The sequence below is a fragment of the Manis javanica genome, chromosome 6, assembly GCF_040802235.1.
Source record: "Manis javanica isolate MJ-LG chromosome 6, MJ_LKY, whole genome shotgun sequence".
NCBI classification, from domain to species: Eukaryota; Metazoa; Chordata; class Mammalia; order Pholidota; family Manidae; genus Manis; species Manis javanica.
In genome coordinates this window covers 106892841-106916640 of record NC_133161.1, presented here as the reverse complement: position 1 = coordinate 106916640, position 23800 = coordinate 106892841, and the positions used below count along the sequence as shown (strand labels likewise).

General features: G+C 41.1%; 1 protein-coding gene and 1 long non-coding RNA gene across 2 annotated transcripts in view; both read right to left on the bottom strand.

The window, feature by feature from the left end:
• LOC140849964 (lanC-like protein 2) overlaps positions 1 to 15796 on the bottom strand; it is a 202945-nt gene extending 187149 nt beyond the window's left edge. Inside the window, exon 1 of the mRNA XM_073239173.1 lies at positions 14171 to 15796. Within this exon, the coding sequence (XP_073095274.1) occupies positions 14171 to 14356 (186 nt within the window). The 5' untranslated portion in view covers positions 14357 to 15796. The remainder of the gene's footprint in view (positions 1 to 14170) is intronic.
• Positions 3921 to 14164, bottom strand: LOC140849966 (uncharacterized). Its single transcript, XR_012132466.1, has 4 exons — positions 13778 to 14164; positions 13009 to 13070; positions 8164 to 10904; positions 3921 to 5119 (listed from the first exon to the last, which is right to left on the bottom strand). It is a non-coding gene; the product is annotated as an uncharacterized lncRNA (long non-coding RNA).
• Positions 15797 to 23800: the final 8004 nt, after the last annotated feature.

Genomic DNA, 23800 nt, shown 5'->3' with positions numbered 1-23800 from the left:
AACAGCATGGGTATAGAGGGCAAGTACCTCAACATAATAAAGGCGATATTCAACAAACTCACATTAAACATCATACTTAATAGTGAAAAGCTGAAAGGTTTTCCTTTAAGATCAGGAAAAGACAAGGATGCCCACTCTCACCACTTTTATTCAACTTAGTACCAGAGTTCCTAGCCATGGCGATCAGACAACACAAAGAAATAAAAGGCATCAAGATTGGTAGGGAAGAAGTTAAACTGTTCCTGTTTGCAGATGATATGATATTGCACATAAAAAAACCCTAAAGAATCCACTCCAAAACTACTAGAATATCTGAATTCAGCAAAGTTGCAGGATACAAAATGCACAGAAATCTGTTTGTTGCATCTCTATACACTAATGAGGAACTAGCAGAAAGAGAAATTAGGAAAATAACTCCATTCACAATTGCATCAAACCTAGGAATAAACCTAACCAAGGAAGTGAAAGACCTATAACCTGAAAACTACAAGACAAACATGAGAGAAATTAAAGAGGACATGAATAAATGGAAATTCATCCCATGCTCTTGGCTAGGAAGAATTAATATTGTTAAAATGGCCATCCTGCTTATAGCAATCTATAGATTCAATGCAATCCCTATCAAAATACCTACAGCATTCTTCAATGAACTAGAGAAAATAATTCTAAAATTCATATGGAACCACAAAAGACCCCAAATAGCCAAAGCAATCCTGAGAAGGAAGAATAAGGCTGGGGGGATTATGCTCCCCGACTTCAAGCTCTACTACAAAGCCACAGTAATCAAGACAATTTGGTACTGGCACAAGAACAGACCCATAGATCAGTGGAAAAGACTAGAGAGCCCAGATATAAACCCAAGTATATATAGTTAATTAATACATGATAATGGAGTCATGGACATACAATGGGAAAAGGACAGCCTCTTCAACAACTGATATTGGCAAAACTGGACAGCTACATGCAAGAGAATGAAATTGGATTATTGTCTATCACCATACACCAAAGTAAAGTTGAAATGGGTCAAATGCCTGAATGTAAGTCATGAAACCATAAAACTCTAAGAAGATAACATAGGCAAAAATCTCTTGAATAGAAACATGAGCAACATTTTTCTGAATTCATCTCCTCGAGCAAGGGAAACAAAAGCAAAAATGAACACATGGGATTACATCAAACTTGAAAGCTTCTGTACGGCAAAGGATACCATCAACAGAACAAAAAGGCATCTACAGTATAGGAGAATATATTTGTAAACAACACCTGACAAGGGGTTAACATCCAAAATATATAAAGAACTCACACACCTCAACACCCAAAAAGCAAATAACCCGATTAAAAAATAGGTGGAGGATATGAAGAGACAATTCTCTGAAGAAGAAATTCAGATGGCCAACAGGCACATGAAAAGATGTTCTACAGCACTAATCATCAGTGAAATGAAAATTAAAACCACAAGGAGATACCACCTCATACCAGTTAGGGTGGTCAGCATTGAAAAGACTAAGAACAACAAATGCTGGTGAGGATGCAGAGAAAGGGGAACCCTCCTACACTGCTGGTGGGAATGTAAGCTACTTCAGCCACTGTGGAAAGCAATATGGAGGTTCTTCAAAAAACTAAAAATAGAAATACTATTTGACACAGGAATCCGACTCCTAGGAATTTACCCAAAGAATACAAGTTCTCAGATTCAAAAAGACATTTGCACCTGTTTACTGCAGCACTATTTCCAATAGCCAAGATATAGAAGCAACCTAAGTGTCCATCAGTAGATGAATGGATAAAGAAGAAGTGGTACATACATACAATGGAATACTGTTCAGCCATAAGAAAGAAACAAATCCTACCATTTGCAACAACATGGATGGAGCTAGATGGAATTATGCTCAGTGAAATAAGTCACGTGGAGAAAGACAAGTATCAAATGATTTCTCTCATTTGTGAAATATAACAATGAAGCAAAACTGAAGGAACAAAACAGCAACAGACTCAAAGATTCCAAGAAGGGACTAGTGGTTACCAAAGGGGAGGGATGGGGGAGGGTGGGTTGGGGGGGAGGGAGAAGGGGTTTCAGGGATATTATGATTGGCACACATGGTGTGGGGGGATCAGGGGAAAGACAGTATAGCACAGAGAAGGCAAATAGTGACTCTGTGGCATCTTAATTACACTGATGGGCAGTGACTGCAATGGGGTATAGGGGAACACGATAACAGGGATGAATGTAGTAACCACATTTTTTCATGTGAAACCTTCATAAGAGTGTATATCAATAATACCTTAATAAAATTTAAAAAAAATTAAAAATATGCCTGAGTTTAACATCACTTAACCCTTCAAGCACCACATAAATGTCATCTTATCTGAAAAGCCTTCCCTTATGCCTAGAGGGGAAAAAAAATAATTTTCCCTCCCTCCTTCTAGGTTCTTCTTGGTTGAGACCACCTCTCCCCCTGTAATAAAACATAGATTAACATGACAAGAACAAACAGAAGTTTAGTACCATATATACCTCAAATATGCAGGGGAGATAGAGAGGAAAATGAGTAACTCCCCAAGAGGGCTCAAGCTGCCATTTAAATACCATCTTCAGCTAAAGATTAAAGAGATGTAGTGGGGAGGTGACCAGGAAAAGCACAGTAAACCTGGCTGGGGTTCTTACAGAGATCTGTATCTATGCCTCCTCCACTGATGAGAGTTTCTGCATAGTCATCCTTCTTTACCTGGTACTGACAAGGAGACGTCCTTACAAATGGAGATGTCTTTTATACATGCACATGTCTCTTACAAAAGATATCTGCCCTTTTATTTTCAGAGATTCTCCTCTTAATTTCTCAAAAGTAATCAGTTCAAAGAAGTGTATTTTGGGGCAACATATTCTGCTACTTGTCATGCCAACAGGCAGAATTAATCTCTCTTCCTCCTTCTCTGGTGCCCCATGACATTCTTTATATAGTCTCACTTACTACAACACTCATTTCATGGTTCTGGAGGATATATTTCCAGCAAGTTCCACTGGCTCAACAGCAACATTTCGTTTCTTACAGCCAGGGAGCTATGGCTATGCCTCTGCCTCCCCAAGAAACCCAGATCTCTGTCCTGGATGCAAGGCTCTAAGCCTTTGGGTATTTATGGTCTTGTGCGACCTCTTCCCGTGAGTGTGGGCTGGATGTAAGGTCTTGGCTTAAGGGATGGTGCTTCACCTCTGAGGTCACATTGCTAATGACTGCAGCTTCCATCCTGGGTGCTCTAGCACATTCTTCGGTCACTCTAGGGGAAGCCAGCAGCCTGTGGTGAGACGCCTGTGGTGACAACCTGAAGCCTCCAACCAGGAAGTAGGGAAACCTGCCCACAGCCCTGAGAGTGATGGGCAAGCAGGCCCTCCAGCCCCAGCTGAGCCTTCAGACAACTGTGAGCTGACAGCTTGGCTGCCACCCTCAGCCAGAGACTCTCAGGAATCTGGCAACTAGATTCCTAACCCTCAGGAAATGTGTGAGATAATAAATGTTCGTTCAGTTACTAAGGAATGGCCCTGCTCCTTAAATCTGCTGTTCTTACACTTCAGAATTGTTTACTTCTTATGAGGCAATCTCTCATTGCTCCAATGTTGTTATGATTAATGATAACTCTTTATATTGAACTTTCCCTATCAAATTACTGTGTGGTTTGTGTCTCCAGATTAGATCCTGACAACACACTTGATAAAGGTGATGCTGTTGGACAGAGAAGAACACTTTGAGAATCACCGACTCGGATTAATCATGACTTTGCTCTGGTGCTGGGCTCTTTGCCTAAAGTCCATGGCCACAACAAAATGAAGTAAAAGGAAGGGAAGAAATGGCTCTTAGGTAAGCAGCCAACAGTGTCTACTTAGATACCTTTCATATTTCTTAAAAAACTGCTACTACATTGATCAATTGCTTCTTATAATGTTAGGGTGCAGGCTTCCGAGGCTTCCCCAGAGAACAAAATACACAGGCATAGAGATGTAAATTCAAGCAAAGTCTTTATTCAGCCAACTAGTTGGGGTCCAAGTCAGCCCGATGCAGTGGGTCTCAACAAGGACCCCGAGCACTCAGAGCCAAGGGTTTATATAGCAATTTCAAAGCACTTAACTCATAGCAATTTTCTATAACTATACATTATTCTTGCAAGACATATATCCTGGGGTTAAGCAAGGGCAGGGTAAGACTACTCCTCAATGGTTAGGGAGGTTCTGCACGATAAGCTTGGTATGTAAGATTTACTGACCAAGGTTAGCTGACCAAGGGTCACAGCTGCCCACCACCCGGTGCTCATGATTAACTTGTTTTTCAAGGCCTTACCCAGTTCCAGTTTTTCTTTCTAAGTCACATACTCAGAAAATGGCTTCTAGGCCTTTAAGATGGCTATGCTTATGCTAACTTATTTCTATTCTTACATTCCCCTCTTCTTCTTGTATCTATTTCAATCATGAAATTAGGGGTCATTTGTTTGGTTAACACTCTGATAGTTCTGTCTCAACACTATGATTTGCACGGTGCTAATGCGTTCTTTGATAAAGGTAACACATGGAGTGACTCCGGTTTGGCGGGCCTACTACTTGTTAGAATAAGCTGGGGTGGTGCTGATTACTTCTGTCTTGTTGTAGAGGGAGGTGTAAGTTTTAGGAACTCTCTTAATGCAGGTTCTTTGCCTACTTGCAGAGGATAAAGTGAGTCTCGGTCTTTGTCTTCTACAGATAGGGACTCTAGCTGCTGCTAGGGAAAAGGGGCGATGACCGCTCTGGCTGCTTCGTGCTGAGAAGGGGGTGCAGTAAAGGGTGCAGCTAGGTCTCTATTACTGGTCAGTTGAGAGGGCTTCAGAAGGCTGGCGCTTCTATTACTATTTGCAGTTTTGTGGCTTCTGGTAAGGCTGCTGGGAACTCTGTAAGCAAGGTACTAGGCCAGTTCTTCCAAGGGGCTTTGTTGGCTTTATAAAGTCAATCTTAGTTCCTTAAAGTTGTTCACATCTGAGTCCATGCACATGTCTCTCAGGTATGACATTCCAGTCAAAGCCCTGGCAGTATAACCAGTGTTCTTAAGTAGTCTTCTCACAAGGAAAGCAGATTCTTATTGAACTCATGCAAATAAACATACTGCCATGGAATACAAAAACAGTCACTGAAAGTTTTTAAACTCTGGAGGGATCAGGTAGAGAGAAGGAAGTTTCAATTCTGCTCATAAAGATAGTCATTTACTAAACTGTTGTCAGTTTAAGAGAACAAGGTTAAAACACTTTATCAGCAACATTTGAAACAAAAAGACACAAAATCATTTTCTTTAGTTTATGTAATCTTATGTAACTAATACCCGTTCTGCTGAAATCTAGTTCTTTACCAGTTTAGGGATAATACTATAAATGACAAAAGACTTACAAATGACAATGGTTAAAGATCTGATGAGAGTTTACTGTAAGACAGTTGACATAAGGAAATTCTGTTATTTCTGTAATACAAAACATTTAGTAACAAAGTTTAGCATCATTCTCTTTGACAGTGCTTTCCTGGTAAATAAATAAATATATATCAGATAAATAAGCCAAATTAGTCAAATACTTTCTCTAATGAGAAAAAAATTCTTCTGACATGTTCCAGGGGCCCTCTGGAAAATATCAGAGTTAACTAGAGGTAAAAGCACTTTTTTTTGAACTTAGCATAAGTGTCCAAGACCAGATACAAAAAAAGCAGAGAAAGTGCTTAAGTCTACAGGTCTTCTCTGAAAGCTTCAAGAATGTTTTACTCTTTAATAGTAGATATAAGCTGCTATGCAAATTCTATTAAAAGCTCTAAGATCATTTGCATTAAAAAAATATGAAGAGTCCTCTGAAGGACTACTACTAGTAAGATGGCAAACTTCTGGCTTCTCTTCGGGGTCCTTGGTTTCCGCCGGCGCCACCTGAAGCCCAATCACCTCTCGCTCCCCTCCCAATCCCAGCACCTAGCCAACAGCCACCAGCTCCGTAGAAGTGACACCTCAATCAATTCATGCCCCTTCCTATATAACCTAGCACTTTTCCCTAATAAAGCGGAACTCTCCGGTTAATTGCTGCTATGTGTCGCTCCTTTCCTTTCATCCCCCATGTTTTTTTTCTTTTAAAACATACAGCATATAAATTAAACAAGAAGACCTGGTGGTTGTCAAAAAAATCTATTACAACCTTTCTCAAAAGTGGTCACACGTTTGTCCATTTAAACTTTTACAGTGAAACTTGTTTTTCTGGGAGAAACATAATCTTGTCTAGATTCTAGTTTAATTTTTTAAGAATAAATTTTGGTTTGTTAACTAAGTGCATTTAATCAGCTGAAAAAAGCTTTGTTACCATTCTGCTTAGGTGGATAAATTAAGAAAACAAATAATCAGTAACAACTTTAATCATTTGTGGGTTAGAGATTTTTCCACTTATAAAAATATATGGAATAAATAATTCAATTTCTCAGGCCATGCAATCGTTTTCAATAACAAAATATTTCAAAGGCAAATAAAGCTTATACAGTTGTTAACAAACTTTAGCTTTTCGTCTTTTTAATATTATGATTTCATTTTTTTTTTTTTTTTTTAATATTCTGGCAACTCACTGAGACTTTAAGCATGAGAAACTGCTTTGATCTTTCAACATTAAGAGCAGACTAACAGTTAAAGAAAACTGTTTAACTAGAAACAAGATTCTAATTTTGCTGTGCACTTGATATCAAGACTCACTTGCTTTAATTTTACTAGGCACGACTATATCTGTAAGAATATAGTAATTTATTCTTCATTTGCCCTATGGTCCCAAGCACATAAGCCGGTGAGAATTAGCCTGGGCTTGCCTGCGGCTTGACTGGGTTTATCTCACTTAATCTCTAAACATCCTGACCCTCCCCCCCAAAGCAACATGCTGAGCGGGTCTTCTACAACAAAAGGCACCACGCTGTTTTCTCTCTTTAAACAAATAGCTGTACTTTAGAACAAAGTTACTTTCTTTATCACAAAACACATTCTTTAGCATGCAGAAGACTTTTCATTCTTTATACTTTTTCTTATTAAAACATACATTTTTTAGATAGAGAAATGTTTTATTACTTTAAATAGTTTTAATTAAAACTTAAAACCATTAGAAACTTTAATTTCCAGTGAACACCGAGAAGCAGGCTATTGTAAACTGTTAAACTAACATTCTTTAGATTGACAAATTTATGAACACATTTTATAATTTCTGTAACCATGAGCTTTACAGCACAATCTCTCATAGAGTATATCTTCTTAACTTAGCAAAACTTTAAGGTTTTAGGTTTCTACAAAGATTCTCAGGCAGTAGGTAGGTATACACACTGTAACACACAATTAAAAAGAGGTTCACTTGCTTCAGTCATTTAGTTCACTCATTCGTAACAACTATTCTAGATTACTTACAAGACCTTTACTGAATATTAGACAAAGCTAAGCCTTTAAGCATTTTATTTTTAAAAGATTTAGCAGATAACATGACTTAAATGACCTCAGGTAAATTTAGGCAGCTGATAACTACAAGGACATGCCCGCCTCAGGCAAACTCAAATTAGCATTAATGCTTAACACTTTTTATCAGGTTTTCTGGAAGTTTTAGAATACCCAATTTTCACAAGCGCTTGTCTTTAAATCAATTTCATTAATACCATCCGGAGGTAGAAAGATATATTCATTTACACACTTAGGGGGTCGTCTGAGTCTGTCTCATGGTGAGAAAGAAGGAAAAAGAATATGAGGGAGACAAAGGCGAAGGATGAAGATGCCACTTCAAACAAAATGACTGTTGTATGTGCTTGTGAACGAGTGCCTGTCGTTGCACAGTTTTTCTTCCACGGGGGACGCGAATTTATCTGGGATTCGCGGCTGTGACCCCCTTATCCTGTCACGGGAGTCTTCTAGCGGCGGGCGCCCTAATGGCTCTTAATTGCCCGACCCGTGCCCGCGGGGAATGATGTAGTGGCAGAAAGGAGGAACGGAGAGAGCAGGAGAACCTTAGAACAAGGAAACTTAAAATGAGAAGCGCAAAAAAAAATATAAACTGAAACCAAAACACAGTAAAACAGTCAATGATAACACCAAGCACACACACACCACATCTGATCGCACTCGTTCGGACCGGTCCTTCTCTCACTCTGGTGCGCACCACACTCACCACTTTCAGGGTCTTCAAAAACTCTCGTAATTCTCCTGAAGGGCGTCCACTCGGACTGCCGCAGGGTGACGAGCTCGATCTTTTCCTCCTCGGGCGCCAGTTTTCTGCCGATCGGATTTGCCTTCCTAAGGCCGAGTCACTCGGACCCTAGGGCCAGGATTGGTTACCTGGGCTTCACCCAGGGTTGCTAACCTGGGGGCCGGGACTACCAGCCCGGACTTCCTCACTCGGGACCACTAACCCGAGACCATACACGGGATGGCGACTCCTGCTTTATAATGGATTTATGCAGACACGAGGGGGCGACCCTCGAATTACACTGCCCCGTCCGGACAATTAGACCTTGCCTCCAGCTGTCCTTTGTTCTCAGGGAAGCTGCTCGTATCCCGGACGAGCCCCCAAATGTTAGGGTGCAGGCTTCCGAGGCTTCCCCAGAGAACAAAATACACAGGCATAGAGATGTAAATTCAAGCAAAGTCTTTATTCAGCCAACTAGTTGGGGTCCAAGTCAGCCCGATGCAGTGGGTCTCAACAAGGACCCCGAGCACTCAGAGCCAAGGGTTTATATAGCAATTTCAAAGCACTTAACTCATAGCAATTTTCTATAACTATACATTATTCTTGCAAGACATATATCCTGGGGTTAAGCAAGGGCAGGGTAAGACTACTCCTCAATGGTTAGGGAGGTTCTGCACGATAAGCTTGGTATGTAAGATTTACTGACCAAGGTTAGCTGACCAAGGGTCACAGCTGCCCACCACCCGGTGCTCATGATTAACTTGTTTTTCAAGGCCTTACCCAGTTCCAGTTTTTCTTTCTAAGTCACATACTCAGAAAATGGCTTCTAGGCCTTTAAGATGGCTATGCTTATGCTAACCTATTTCTATTCTTACAATAATATCTGTCCCAATGTTGTGAGAAATGTTACAAAAGCCTACTCACACCAACATGATTCAGAGAATCAGACAAGCTGCTTTTGAATTGGAGGTGAATTTTACTGATTGACTATACCATACATATATACAACTAATCTAAAATAGGATTGAGTAAATGTCTTAAAGAATACTGAGAATAAGCTAGTATTGTGTTGGTAGATTTTATGTAATCTTTCCTCACTAACTGCACATATCATCAAGATAAAATTGTTTCTCAATGCCTAATTTACAAATTACCCTCTGCATTAGATTCTTAGGGATGCTGAAACAAATTTAGACGCTTAAAACGACACAAATGTATAGTTCCACAGTTCTAAGTCCAAAATCACACTGGTGGCAGGGCCATGCACCCTCTGAAACCTGTAGAGGAGGATCCTTCCTTGCCTTCTACATCTTCTAGTTTGCTGGCAATTATGACATTCACTTCCTTGTAGCCACACCTCTCCAATCTCTCCTCCACCATCAGTTGGCCATCTTTTCTCCTTCTGTCTCTGTCTTCTTAGGAGGATGCCAGTTATATGGATTGAGCCCACCCTACTCTAGTGTGACCTTGTCTCAACTAATTACATCAGCTATGACCTTATTTCCAAATAAGGTACATTCTGAAAATTCAGCAGTTGACTTCAACATGCCTTTTTAGAAGACACAATTCAATCCATAACACCCTCAATTTTCTTAAGACTTCATGTCAATCAAAACAAATGGAAATATATTTGAAATCTTCTATCTTAATTACATTCCTATCTTAACATTTTAAGAATTACAAATGTAAATCTGCCAATCATAAAATATCTATACAGAAGACAACTTGTCTTTTTATGATTTTCCTGTAACTAATAAGCATTGTCTCCACCTTTTAAAATCACAATGCTCCTCTCACCTTAATGTGCTCTCCTTTGCATGTCCAGGAACAACACAATTTCCATTTCCCTTTCTTTATCATATGATCAAAACACTGGTACAGGGTCCACCCGAACTTTTGTTTAATTGCATAGAGATAAATAATAACAAAGCCCAATTAGTTATTTGTGGTTCTATTTTCTTTACATAAGTCAGTTTCGTATATAGTTGAGGTCAAAATCAAGTTTACCATATATAAAGGGTAAAAAGAAAAGAATGTAATTTCAGAACCAGAGTGTATCTCCTTTTGTGAGGTATTAAATGAAACTCGAGTGCTCACATCTCTTCATTGTTCTCATGGAGACTCAAATGGTGGTCAGAAGTTCATTTAAGTAAACAGTTATTGCCTTGTTATTCCAAAGAGTATTGACATAGCAACTGAGAAGTATGAACGACGGGTCTTTTTAAATCTTGGCAGAGATTTATTTTTATTATAAAAAATTTGATCACTAAGTCACAAGCGTAAGAGAAATCTTACTTTGGGTAAAATTGTAATATTTCCAGAATATCTCAACTGGCTTTAGTGCATCCTCAGGGGTAGAGAGAAGTATGGCTTTAATGCATATGCGTATCAATAGGCATTCCTCAGGGGTGGATAATGGTTCATCTCCATATCAATGGGTAGTTACCTAGGCAACAGAAGGCTTATCTGAACCTGAGAGGTGAGGGGGAGGTGTAATTTACTTCAGCCAGAGCTGGAAAGAGACGGTCCTGAACTGCAGTTTCTAAGAAATAAATGGGTTTTAAACTTTATTTTTCCATTTGCCTGATTTAAACTTTATTGCTCCATTTGATAGAGGTATTTTGTCTCGGGATTTCCTCTCCCTGGAGTTACATCTGGTGGTAGTCGACAGCATCTGTGAACCCGAAATCTGTCATAGTGGATGTCCTTTGGGAGCGCTGCCCCTAGAGATAATGGTGAGAAGTGGCGCTTGCGCAGAGGAACGTTTGTCTGCACTTGTGTGGTCATGGAGGTGTGACCACCACCTCTGCCTGCGCTGACCTAGGCCCATGGCCAAAGCCGCAGGCTGCTTCAGCTGCTCCTGCTGTCAGCTGGAACCTGGTCACAACTATGGAAAGGAGCAGAGGTCTGGTACACCTTGATAGAGAAGCGACTGGGTGCTGTGTACCACGCCTTGCTGGCTATGGAGCCCATTACGGAATAGCTCCAACCAAGGTAATAACCACCTGTCCCATCGCAGGGTGGGTGTGAGACTGGACACAAAGGCCACGGAGTGGTGTGGCACAGACACCTACGTATATCATGTGACTGGCCATTTGCCTTTGGCATCCCCAAGGAATAATAATGCAGACACATTGGCCCAGGTGCTCTGGCTAGAAGGAAAGCCTGCCTCTGATGTGGCCCAATGGCTATATCAACATTTGTTGCACATGGGGCAAAAGACAATGTGGGCTATAGCCTATTGGTTGGGCTTACCATTGACTTTTGAAGAAGCCAGCCGAGCCTGGAAAGAGCTCCTTGTGTGCTCTCAGAGGGACTTACACCAAGTCCCACAGCAGCATGGGACAGTAGTAAGGGGAACAACAGCCCTCCTCAGCTGGCAGACAGACTATATGAGCCTCTGTCCATATCAAAAGGATATCAGTATGCCATGACTTTTGTGGATACGGCTACTGGACTATTGGTTCTCTTTCTGCATGTCATGAGGATCAGCAAACCACCAAGAGGAGCCTGGAGCGTCTCTCTGCAGCCTATGGCCAGCTGCCAGTGATCGAGTCCGATCAAGATACCCACTTTACTGGACATGCATTGCAAATATGGGTGCAGCAATTAGAAATAAAGTGGAAATTAGATACTGTTAAATGGACGTGGCCGTGGATATTTCAACACATAGACTGGCGATGGCTGGCTCTTCTGGCATCTTGGGGAAAAGGCCTGGAAGCTGGCCTCCTGTGTATTTGTGGAGTAACAGCAGAGTGACCCCAAAGATCATGGTTATTTTCTTCTACAGTCCTTGTGGCCAGGATGTGCCCCCTGGCTGCAGCTGCCATGTGACAGCTGAAATAGACGAGCTTTGGACGGCTTGATTTTGTCTAATGTTCGGTAAAAGTTTTGTGAGTAATCTAGCATGGTTGTTAGGAATGAGTAAACAAGTGTAGCAAATAATAATAGTGTGTTAGTGTATTAAACATTTTGTGCTTAGTGAGAGATTGTGTTGTAAAGCACATTTACTTAATCTGCATAGGCTGAATCCTCTGGCTTGAGGATTATCATGATTCTATTACTGTTGCTATTGTATTCATTAGTCTGGTCACAATGTTTCAGATTTCAGGCCCAGGGGCCACTGAGAAAAAGGGGGAATGAGTAAAGTGTAAGGCCAGATTTCTGGAGGAGTGGCCTGTGGGTAAAATTGTTATGTTTCCAGAATATCCTGTCTGGCTTTAGTGCATCCTCAGGGGTGGAGAGAAGTATCGCTTTAGGGTATCTGCACATCAATAGGCATTCCTCAGGGGTGGAGAATGGTTCATCTCGATGCCAATGGGTCATTATCCAGCCAACTGAGGGCTTATCTGAACCTGAGAGGTGTGGAAGAGGTCTAATTTACTTTGGGTTGATCAGGAAACAAACTGCCCTGGTCTGCAGTTTGTAAGCAATAAACGGGTTTTAAGCTTTATTTTCCCCTTTGACTGATTTCAGTGTTAGAGGTATTTTATCCTGTGATTTCGTCTCCCGGAGTTACACTTATGTATTTGCAAACAGAAGAAATCTAGAGAAAAACTAATAGCATGTGAACTTTAAGCCACAGGACTGAATTTTCACGGGGAAGAAAGAGACTGACATGTACTGGGGGTATAGAAGGTGCTTTATAAGGCAGTTTGCAAGTCAACTTAGGCATTTTAGCTAACTCGATCACTAACACCCCTATTTTTATCCAGTTTTTGATTACATATAAGAAAAGGGATTTAGAGAACCCTCACTTGCCTAAGATTCCATACTCAGACAAATGCCCCCTTCAAAATTTTATTAGTAGTTTTGGCAAACTTTTACCTTTCCAAATACAAAATACATGGGGAGCTCCGGAGGGGAAGTGAGACTTAGAACACTGAGATCTGTGAAGAAATGATGATTAGTAAACGTGGTTTTACCAAACCTGAAAACAGTTCTGCTGATATTCACGCTTTTATTTCCACTTTTCCCCTACCATGTTAACGTGTACTCAGATACCTGGGCACACACACGACCCATCAAAATGATGCTACCAGGTATGAACTATGCTTTTGTGGGTTCTAAGCCATAAATTCCAAGGTCAGGGGACCAGGAGCCGGACCCCACGAAAGAGCTGGCCTCAGAAAAGCCATAAGCGGTTGTGTTAGGCTGGAGAAAGGAAAAACAAGGACATGCAAAGTAGCCAGATTGAGTCATCGCCCATTATGACCAAAAGGCTGGAATGTTAGGCTGGAGAAAGGAAAAACAAGGACATGCAAACAGAACTGAGAGATGCCATAGGGGGAGAACAGACCAGACCCCAAAGTCCGTGCCGTATATGGAAATGGGATAGCTTTCCCTGAATTCCATCCTGATGTGCCAACAGGGACCCGGATGTCAGCCTCCTCCCTCTTGGAAGGAAAAAAGTTTCTAGTTGTCTATTATGTCACCTTTAGCCAATCATACCTCTCAACACCCTCCTAAGATAGTTTGCCCACTCCTCCCCCTCCTAAGCCCTTATAAGCGCCCCACCTCCCTAACCGGGCGTGACTTCTATGGCCTCCGGCAAGAAGGCCATAGAACCTCACCCGGGGGTATTTAAATAAATTACCTGGCCCTTTGTTGCCTCTCTTTGCCTGCTTATTCCGGCTAGAATTTATCTTACAGGTTGTCATCGGGCTCGTTTCACATCTCGAGGTGGGCGTGTGCTCAGGGCCCTGTACATCCTCCGACCCTGGAGCTTGGACGGACGCTTCCAAGGGCTACGAAACATAGCGCCCCACAGGTGCATTCCAACGGCACGGGAGACTAGGAAGGACCCCGCCTGGAAGAGTGTCCCGGTGAGCAGCAGCCCTCCAGGCCCGTCCAGCCTGGGGCCGTTAGCTGACCGCGGTTCCCTGGCCCACCCTGCGGGGCGCGGGGCGCGGTCGGATGACGTCACGGAGCGGGTGGGCGGTCCCACCGCCCGAGCTCCCGCGACACCCCGCCCGGCCCACGGACTCACCTTCCCGTCGTCGTGGAAAGGCAGGCCGAGCTCGTCGGTGGTGGGCGGGGGGCGAGCAAAGCCTGGCTCCTCGGCCGCTCCGGCGGCGGCCTCGTAGTCCAGGAAGGGATTGGCGAACGCCCGCTCCTCCATTTCTGCCTCCGCGCTCAGATGCAGCTTCAGCCTCTTCGACATGGCCTCCCCCATCTCCGTCGCGCGCCTCACCTCCGCGGCCGCGCGGTACGGCGTGCGCACCGGGACAAGTATCCTGCCGGCGCATTTCCACCGGAGCGGCGCTGCCGGGCCGCGGCGCACTGGCGGCGGGCAGCCTCTCTCCGGGGCCCCGCACGGCGGGCAGCGAGGGGCCCTTTAGGAAGGCCACGAGCGGGGGGCTTCGGAGCGGCCGGAGCCTCCTGCGGGGCCTGGCCGCGGCGGGTGCGCTCCGAGGGCTCCGGCGTCGCCCGCGCAGCCGCTCAGAGCCCGCGGCGCCCACTCACTGCCCCTGCAGCCGGGGGGCCTCCGAGCGCCTGCACGGCCCCGTCCTGTACGCGACTTCTCCGGGGAAGCGGGCGCCGCACGTGCCCCCGGGCAGCCTGGAGCGAGGAGCTCGCCGCCCTCACGCTGTGCGGCGTGGACGCGCCGTCAGTGACCCGCGTTTTCTCCCGCCTACCGGGAGATCATGTGAAAGAATACTTAATCATCTAAATATTTAATTACCCCGAGAGATTCCTCCAATATTAATTTAATTGCCCGGGAGCATAACATGTATAATAAAAGGACACAAGGAAATCTTGACCTTTATATAGTAATAGTATGATTACTTATCAGTCTTTAATGGTTCTCTTTGTTCTTATTGCTTCTTTAATTATTTGGAACCAAACGTAATGATTTCTCCTTGAGGGAAAGAATTCCGTTTTTTTCCGTTTAGACATTAGTTGAATGCCAGATGGCACTAGGTGATGACAAGGTAGAGATTAAAAATATAGTTTCTGCCCCTAGGATTCTAAGTCACTGGATGAGAAATTCTCGGTAAGGACTGTAGCATAGAGTGATATGAATTCTTTTCTGGAACGAAGCAAAGTATATATTAACATAACAAAAAGTCACGTGATAGAGAAAACCAGCACCAAGCACAGAAAAAGACCAATCCTGCCTCTGGCCTGGTTTCCCCCTGCTGCCTGCCCTATGGGCTCCCGGCTGCACAGGGCTGTGCGCAGGAACACCCCCTGCAGATAGGATGACCACGGGATATTCCAGGGTAGGGGAAGACTGGAAAACAAAGTGTGCTCAGCACAGCTATCCTCAAAGTCCAGGAAAAAAGAAGTGACATAACGGATGCCCGTAACAGGGGCATCCCTTGAGGGCCAGCCTGACTTTATTGCTTCATTCCCCTGCCCAGAGTCCATCTTTCCCCCAACCTCAATTAAGGAAATTTCCTCACTGCTCCCGAATTTTCATGACTTCCCATGTAGGAAGTTCAGTCCCCTAACTACTGATACTTGCCTTAGGAGGTGTCCCTCTCCCACCTCAGGGACTTCATTAAAATAACCTATGGCAGGTGGTCCCGAAAGCCTGAGTCTTTCAGGCTGTAACACTGGCAGGTGCTGCTGAGTCATCCATGGCCATTTCTGCCACGTTCAGCCTGCTGACCTTTGATCTCTTTCTACCCCTGGTGTGAGGTGAAGACTGTTTTTCTCATTCTTTTTAAAATCTGATGGATACTTGTGGAAAGCTGTGGGCAAATACACAAATTTGTCCTAAGGACAACCAATATTTTCAAAAACTAAAAAGTCCAAACCCTATTTAAGCAACTGGCATCTTTCCCTAAATGTTGCTGACTGCAGGTACTATTTTGACAAATTTTTAAAAAATTAAATTTTTTGTTTTAATTGCTAATTTGGCACACATTGATAGATATTGCCCTTATAAAAATTATTTGGGATCCTCAATAAATTTTAAGAGTATAATGTGATTCTGAGACAAAATTAGAGAACCGCTGCCTTCAGTTGTTCCACCCGGCATATTTCATTTCAGAGATACAGTAAATTCAGTGCAGTCCAAGGTGCAGATGAATACTGCAAAGAGCACCTACCTCATCTTATATTTGCTGTTTCCTGTTGTCTTTTTTACAAGGTCTCCCTGTGACAGCTCATGGATTTTGATGTCATTTGTATAATTTCTTGCTTTGTGGGACTCAATTTATGTCGGAAATTGAGATGAAAAAAAGGCTAGGTATCCATTCAAACATAAAAGGACAGTTTGGAGACCCTGAACCACATTTTGTGTGTAGTCATGGATACTCCACTAGATTTAAAGCTTGTGGCAAAATTTAGAATGTAAGCTGGATGCTAATACTTGTATGATAGTTGTAGAAACCAGAAGCGTGATAGATTTTAACCCAGTTTGGGTTCTGTAGGCATTCCCAGGAAGAAGTGATGGTGGATTGGAGAACATCTTATTCTGCTCCTGTCCCTGTGGCAGCTCTCAGCACCCTTCACTGTGGCTGAGGACACACCTGGTTGTTGAGGACAGGGCACTGCTGTCATAGGACTTCTGGTGGGGACCACCTAAATGGCTCCTATCAGTGGAGGGCATGATTATTCTTGAAAGTTTCTGAATCAAAAGACAATTTCATACTCTTCCCATACTCTTTCCTCACAGGGTCAAAATCAATCATGACTGCCTGAAATATCTACTTTGATTTCTAGATCCCTTAGGGATCAGTTGGAGGATTTAACTTGTTCTAGATGAACACACAGATAAGAAGACAAAAGAAGCCCAGAAGTTGGTTAGATCACAGGAAAGGTTATGAGAGCAAGAGGCATCACAGAAGCTCTGCAGGACTCATTCTGGCCACCACACTGAGAGCTACATGCTTTCAGGACAAACTCGAGTGCCCCAAAATATAACAGACACAAGGATTTACTCAGATTGGATATTAGAGATACAGCAGGGAACAGGGAACTCACTGCTGTGGTTCAGCCATCTCTAAGACTGTTTTCAGATTCACAGGCAGCTCGACACCAAACGGTTTGCAAGGAGCTTGTCTTTTCTTTACACTCTGTGAGCTGGGAACAACCACGTGGCCTGGGAGGAAAGCCTCAGTTGTTTCCAGACATGGCATGATTCTGAGAACAGTGTGAGGCTTGGCCTTGTCTCCAGCTCAACCAATGATGGGACTGGTCATACGAAGAGAACGTCATTACGCTGAAGGAAGAATGGGCTTCACCTTTAACTCTGCATTTCCCCCTCCTTACTTCAGACCAGGCATAGCTGTCAGGGTGGCACAGGTAATGGGGCTTGCTGCAAAGCAGAGGCAGCACTCAGGGCAGACTTTTTCACAAACATTGGAGGTGTATCATGAAATGACATATTTGGGGTGGGGGGATAGTTTGCAGGTAATGAGACAGTAGAATATGAATAATTACTTCTCATGTAACCTTGTTCATAAGCTAGGGGGATCTGTCCTACTTGGTACACAGAGCAGTTGCAGAGGTAAGAAACTTTCCAGAAAAAAATTACAGTATTTTTCTGTAATGAGTATAAGTTACATTCTCCTTGGCGGTTTTCCTTGGGTCCCATGGCTGGACCCAAGCTCTAGGAGAGTGCCTTAAGAGTGATTAGGCCACCAGAATGGGGCTGATACACTGACTTGGGATGATTCAGATTGTGTAAATAGTGGTCCCTCAAAACACTATTTGCCCTGCGCCCCACACACCCTGAGGGAATACCTTCTCCAACTTCAGAAATAATATTACTGGAGAAGGGAGAACACCATGTGACTGTCCCACTCAATATTTAGAGTCAACTGACCTTGAACAAGGGTGTCAAGGATACACAAGAATACAAAATTTCTCTACAAGGAGTGGTATGGGAAAATGGTTATCCACTGCTTGTCCATATGCAAAAGACTGAAGTTAGACTATTACCTTATACCATACAAAAATCAATGCAAAATTGATTAAAGGCTTAAACATAAGACCGCAAACTATAAAACTCCTAAGATGAAACATTGGGTAAAACTTTCATGACATTGATCTTGGCAATGATTTCACAAATATGATACCAGAAGCACGGGCGACAAAAACAAAATATAGAAGTAGGACTACATTGAACTAAAACTTTTCCTCACAGTAAAGGAAACAATCACCAGAGTGAAAAGGTAACTTATGAAATGGAAGAAAATATTTGCAAACCATATATTTGATAAGGAGTTAATCTTCAAAATATATAGGAACTCTTACAACTCAATTATAAAAAAGCTAATAATCTGATTTAAAATGGCCTAAATTGAATGAAGTAGTCAAATTCATGCAATCAAGAAGTGGAATGATGTTGTCAGGGACTGGGGAAAGAGGAAAATGGAAGATACTACATAACATACATACATAGAATTTCAATCAAGCAAAATGAATAGGCTCTAGGCTCCAGAGGTCTGCTGTACCACACTGTACTTATAGTCCACAGTAATATATTGTACATTTAAAAATTTGTCAAGAGGCAAAGATTAAGGATAAGGAGATGGTACTGAAAGAAGCTATAGAGAAAAAAATTTACTTATAAGAAAAACTCCATCAGGCTATCAGCAGACTTCTCAGCAGAAATTTTATAGGCCAGAAGGGAGTGGCCTGAAATATTTAATGTATTGAAACAGAAGGACATACAACCAAGAATAATCTACTTGGTAAGATTATCATTCAAATTTGAATGAGATTAAAAATTTCCCAGATAAATGAAGACTGAAGGAATTCATCACTACTACACCAGCATTACAAGATATGTAAAAGGGACTTTTGTATTTCTTAAGCCCAAATAGTTTTCACCAGTGAAACTAAACCCACAGTAAAAGTAGTAGACCAATTACTTACCAACCAAGTATGAAATTAAAGCAAAACAAAACAAAAGTAGTAAAATCAACTAAACACATACAAAAAATGCAGATTATGGCATCTAATACATAAAAGTTGAGGAGGAAGAGGAATAAAAAACAAGTGCTTTTAGATGGTGTTTGAAATAGAGCAATTGTCAACTTAATATATATTGTTATATAGTTAGGAAACTATCCTTGTCCCTCATGGTAACCACAAACCTAAAGCCTATAACAGATATACAAAAACTAAAAAAGAGAAATCCAATCACAACACTAAAGGAAAACATCAAATAACAAGAAAAGAGCAGGAGAGAAGAAAGGAATAGAGAGGAGGTATAAAAAGAACCAGAAAACAATTGATAAAATGGCAATAGTACATACCTCTTAATAAATAACTTACATGTAAATAAGACCCATCTATATGCTACCTACAAGAGACTCATTTCAGACCCAAAAATATGCACAGATAAGAAATGAAGTGATGGAAAAAGATATTCCATGCAGATAATAGGGAGAAAAAGCAGGCATAGCAGTGCTTATACCAGACAAAATAGACTTCAAAACAAAGAAACTAACAAGAGACAAAGAATGACATTACATAATGATAAACAGGTCAGTTCAACAAGAGGATATAACCATTATAAGTATCTAGGCATTCAATATAGGAGCACTTAAATATGTGAAACAAATACTAACAGAACTAAAGGAGGAAAAAGATGGCAATACATTCATATTAGGGGACATTAACATGCCACTTATATCAATGGACAGATCAGCCAAACAAAAAATAAATGAGGAAACAGAGGCACAAACAACACATTAGATCATATTGACTTAACAGATATGTACAGAACATTCCACCCAAAAGAAGCAAGATACACATTTTTATCAAGTCTACATGGAATGTTCTTCAGAATAGATAACATACTAAGCTACAAGAAGAGCCTCAATATATTCAAAAAGAATCAAATTGTATCAAGCAACTTCTTAGACCACAATGCTATGAAACTAAAATAAATAACACACACACAAAAACAAAGTAATCCCACAGACACATGGATGCTAAATAACATGCTTCTAAATCATCAATGGATCAATGAACAAATCAAAACAGAAATCAAGCACTACATGGAGACAAATGAAAACAAAAATGCAGCAGTCCAAAATCTGTGGGTCACCACAAAAGTGGTTCTTGGACAGAAGTACATAGCAATACAGGCCTACCACAAGAAACAAGAACAATCCCAAATAAACAGTTTGAACTCACAATTAAAGAAACTAGAAAAATAAAAAAATGAATCCAAAGTTAGTAGAATGAGAGACATAATAAAGATCAGGGCAGAAATAAATAATAGAAGAATAAAACAATGGAAAAAAGCAATGGAACCAAGAGCTGATTCTTTGAGAACATAAACAAAATGGGCTAAGTAACCAGACTTACCAAGAAAAAAAGAAAGATGACACAAATTAACAAAATCAGAAACAAAAAGTGAATATCCACAATGGATACCAAAGAAATACAAAGAATTAGAGAGTTCTATGAAAAATTGTATGCCTGTAAGTTGGACAACATAGAAGAATTGGACAATTCCTAGAAAAATACAACCTTGCAAGACTGATCCAGGGAGAAACAGAAAACCTGAACAGAAAAAGTACCAGTAATGAAATGGAATTGGCAATAAAAAAACTCTCAACAAACAAAATTCCAGGACCAGATGGCTTCACCACTGAATTTTATCAAACATTTAGTAAAGACCTAATACCCATCCTCCTTAAAGTTTCCCAAAAAGTAGAAGAGAAGGGAATACTTCCAAACTCATTCAATGAGGCCAGCGTCACTCAAATAGCAAAACCAAAGTCACTACAAAAAAAGAAAATTACAGACCAATATTCCTGATGAACATAAATGCAAAAAATTCTCAATAAAATATTAGCAAACTGAATCCAAAAATACATCAAAAGGATCATCCATCATAATTGTGGGGTAAATGGAAGTTTTCACCCAGAATTTCCAAAATTTCCCACCTGACCTTAGTCTATTTACATAGCCAATGGATGTTTACCATGGTGGAGCTTCTGGTCAATCTGTGGTAGGGGATGGAAAGGAAAGAGCCATTCTCTCCTCCCCTCTGTTTCTGGTACATAACTGATCTTGTGTTTGCCAGTCACCATGGATCCACCATTGGGCAGGGGAAGGTAGTACATGTCACAGTGGGAGGGGATGGATGGTGTGGGGTCTGGCTAATGAAGCTGTGAGAAATAAACCCTTTTAACCCATCCTGCCTTTCCCCTTGTCCATCTCCAGTTTCACCAGATTTATATAGAACTTGCCCTGGGCTGGGAACCCTCTTATTCCTGGAGCTACAATGATCAGGTGGGATTTATTCCAGGGATGCAAGGATGGCATTATGTTTGTCAATCAATCAATACCATACACCACATTAACAAAAGGAAAGGTAAAAAACCACCTGATCATTTCAAAAGATGCTGAGAAAACATTTGACAAAATTCAGCATCCTTCATGATACAACCTTTCAACAAAATGGGTATAGATGGTATGTACCTCAACATAATAAATGTCATATACAACAAGCCCACAGCAAACATGCTTAATGCCAAAAAGCTGAAAAGCTTTTCCTCTTAGATCAGGAACAAGACATGTATGACTACTCACACCACTTTTATTCAACATAGTACTGGAGGTCCTAGCCATGGCAATCAGACAAGACGAAAAGAAAAGGCATCCAGATTGGTAAGGAAGAAATTAAACTGTCACTATTTGCAGAAGACATGATACTATATACGGAAAACACTAAAGACTCTACCAAAAAATTGTTAGAATTAATAACTGGATTAAGTAAAGTTGAAGGATAAAAAATTACAGAGAAATCTGCTGCATTCCTTTACACTAACAATGAACTAACAGAAAAAGAAATCAGAAAACAACTCCATTTATAATTACACAAAAAGAGTAAAACACCTAGGAATAAACCTAAACCAAGGAAGTGAAGACCTATACTCTGAAAACTATAGACACTCATAAAAGAAATTGAAGAAGATACAAATAAATGGAAATCTATTCCATGTTCATGGATAGGAAGAATTAATATTGTCAAAATGACTATCCTGCTGAAAGCAATTTATAGATTTAATGCAATCCTTCTCAAAATTCCAACGACATTTTTTTTTTGAGAGGGCATCTCTCATATTTATTGATCAAATGGTTGTTAACAACAATAAAATTCTGTACAGGGGACTCAATGCACAGTCATTAATCAACCCCAAGCCTATTTCTCAACAGTCTCCAATCTTCTGAAGCATAACGAACAAGTTCTTACATGGTGAACAAGTTCTTACATAGTGAATAAGTTTTTACATGGTGAACAGTGCAAGGGCAGTCATATCAGAGAAACTTTCGGTTTTGATCACGCATCATGAACTATAAACAATCAAGTCAGATATGATTATTCGTTTGATTTTTATACTTGATTTATATGTGAATCCCACATTTCTCCATTATTATTACTATTATTATTATTATTATTATTATTTTAAATAAAATGCTGAAGTGGTAAGTAGATGCAAGATAAAGGTAGAAAACATAATTTAGTGCTGTAAGAGGGCAAATGTAGATGATCAGGTGTGTGCCTATAGACTAAGTATTAATCCAAGCTAGACAAGGGCAACAAAACATCCACAGATGTGGAAGATTTCTCTCAAAACAGGGGGTGTGAGGTTCTAAGCCTCACCTCTGTTGGTCCCCAATTTCTCTCCTGATGGCCCCCCTGTGACTGTGCCTGTCTTAGGTTGTTCCTCCCTTGAGGAATCTTACCCGTCTCTGGCTAACCAGTCATCTTCCGGGGCCATACAGGGAAATGTAAAGTTGGTAAGTGAGAGAGAAGCCACATTGTTTGAAAAGGTTAGCTTTTTACTTCTTGCCAAATTTATGCCCTGTGGCTTCTATGCCCAGCATTTGTCTTGAGGTATCTTTACCACTTGGAAGAATTATGATACTCAGTAATTTTCGATATGAGGCATGAATTATACTAAAGGGTTGTAATTAGGAAGGAAGAAGAAAAGCTATAGAAATAGCAGATGGAAGAAAACATGGGAAGATTGATTATTTCTTTGACATATCTTCTTGTAGAGTAACATAAGCATGTATATGTTTTAAACTACTAATTAAATTGTGCACATACATTAACATAATAGGAATACAGCTACATAACAAAAGCAGACCTACAATTACCAGCCATATCCAGTGAAACCAAGAAAACCAGTTAGGTACTCTAGGCATTTGTGAAAACTTATCAATGATACAATGGATATTGTCTAACTGAATTTGAATAGTTTGAGAAAAATCAGACAAATTAAAACAACTCATTCCTGGGAACTGTTCACATACCATGTGTTCTTTTAACAGTAGATAGTCTATAGTCGCAAGAGTTTGGAGCACTGCAACTTGCACTTCTCCTAATTCTTGGTTGAGTTCCAACAGTATAGATCCAGTCAAATTTGTTGTTTTACTGTATGCACAGGCCAGCTTAGATATCTCCTTCTTCATTATAATGGCAAGTCCAGGAACCGGTGGGATGACTGCAGCTACAACTGTAGCAGCGCCAGGATCTTAGTTGAAGTTTTTTGATGATCATCTTCTGGAATGACTCTTCCAGAGGATGTTGATGTTGGAAGTTCTTCTTCATATCGTACCTTAATTCATTTTCTGTGTAGCCAAATTAGGCTTTGATCCTCTGTATAAACACAAACAGACCCCTTGCCCA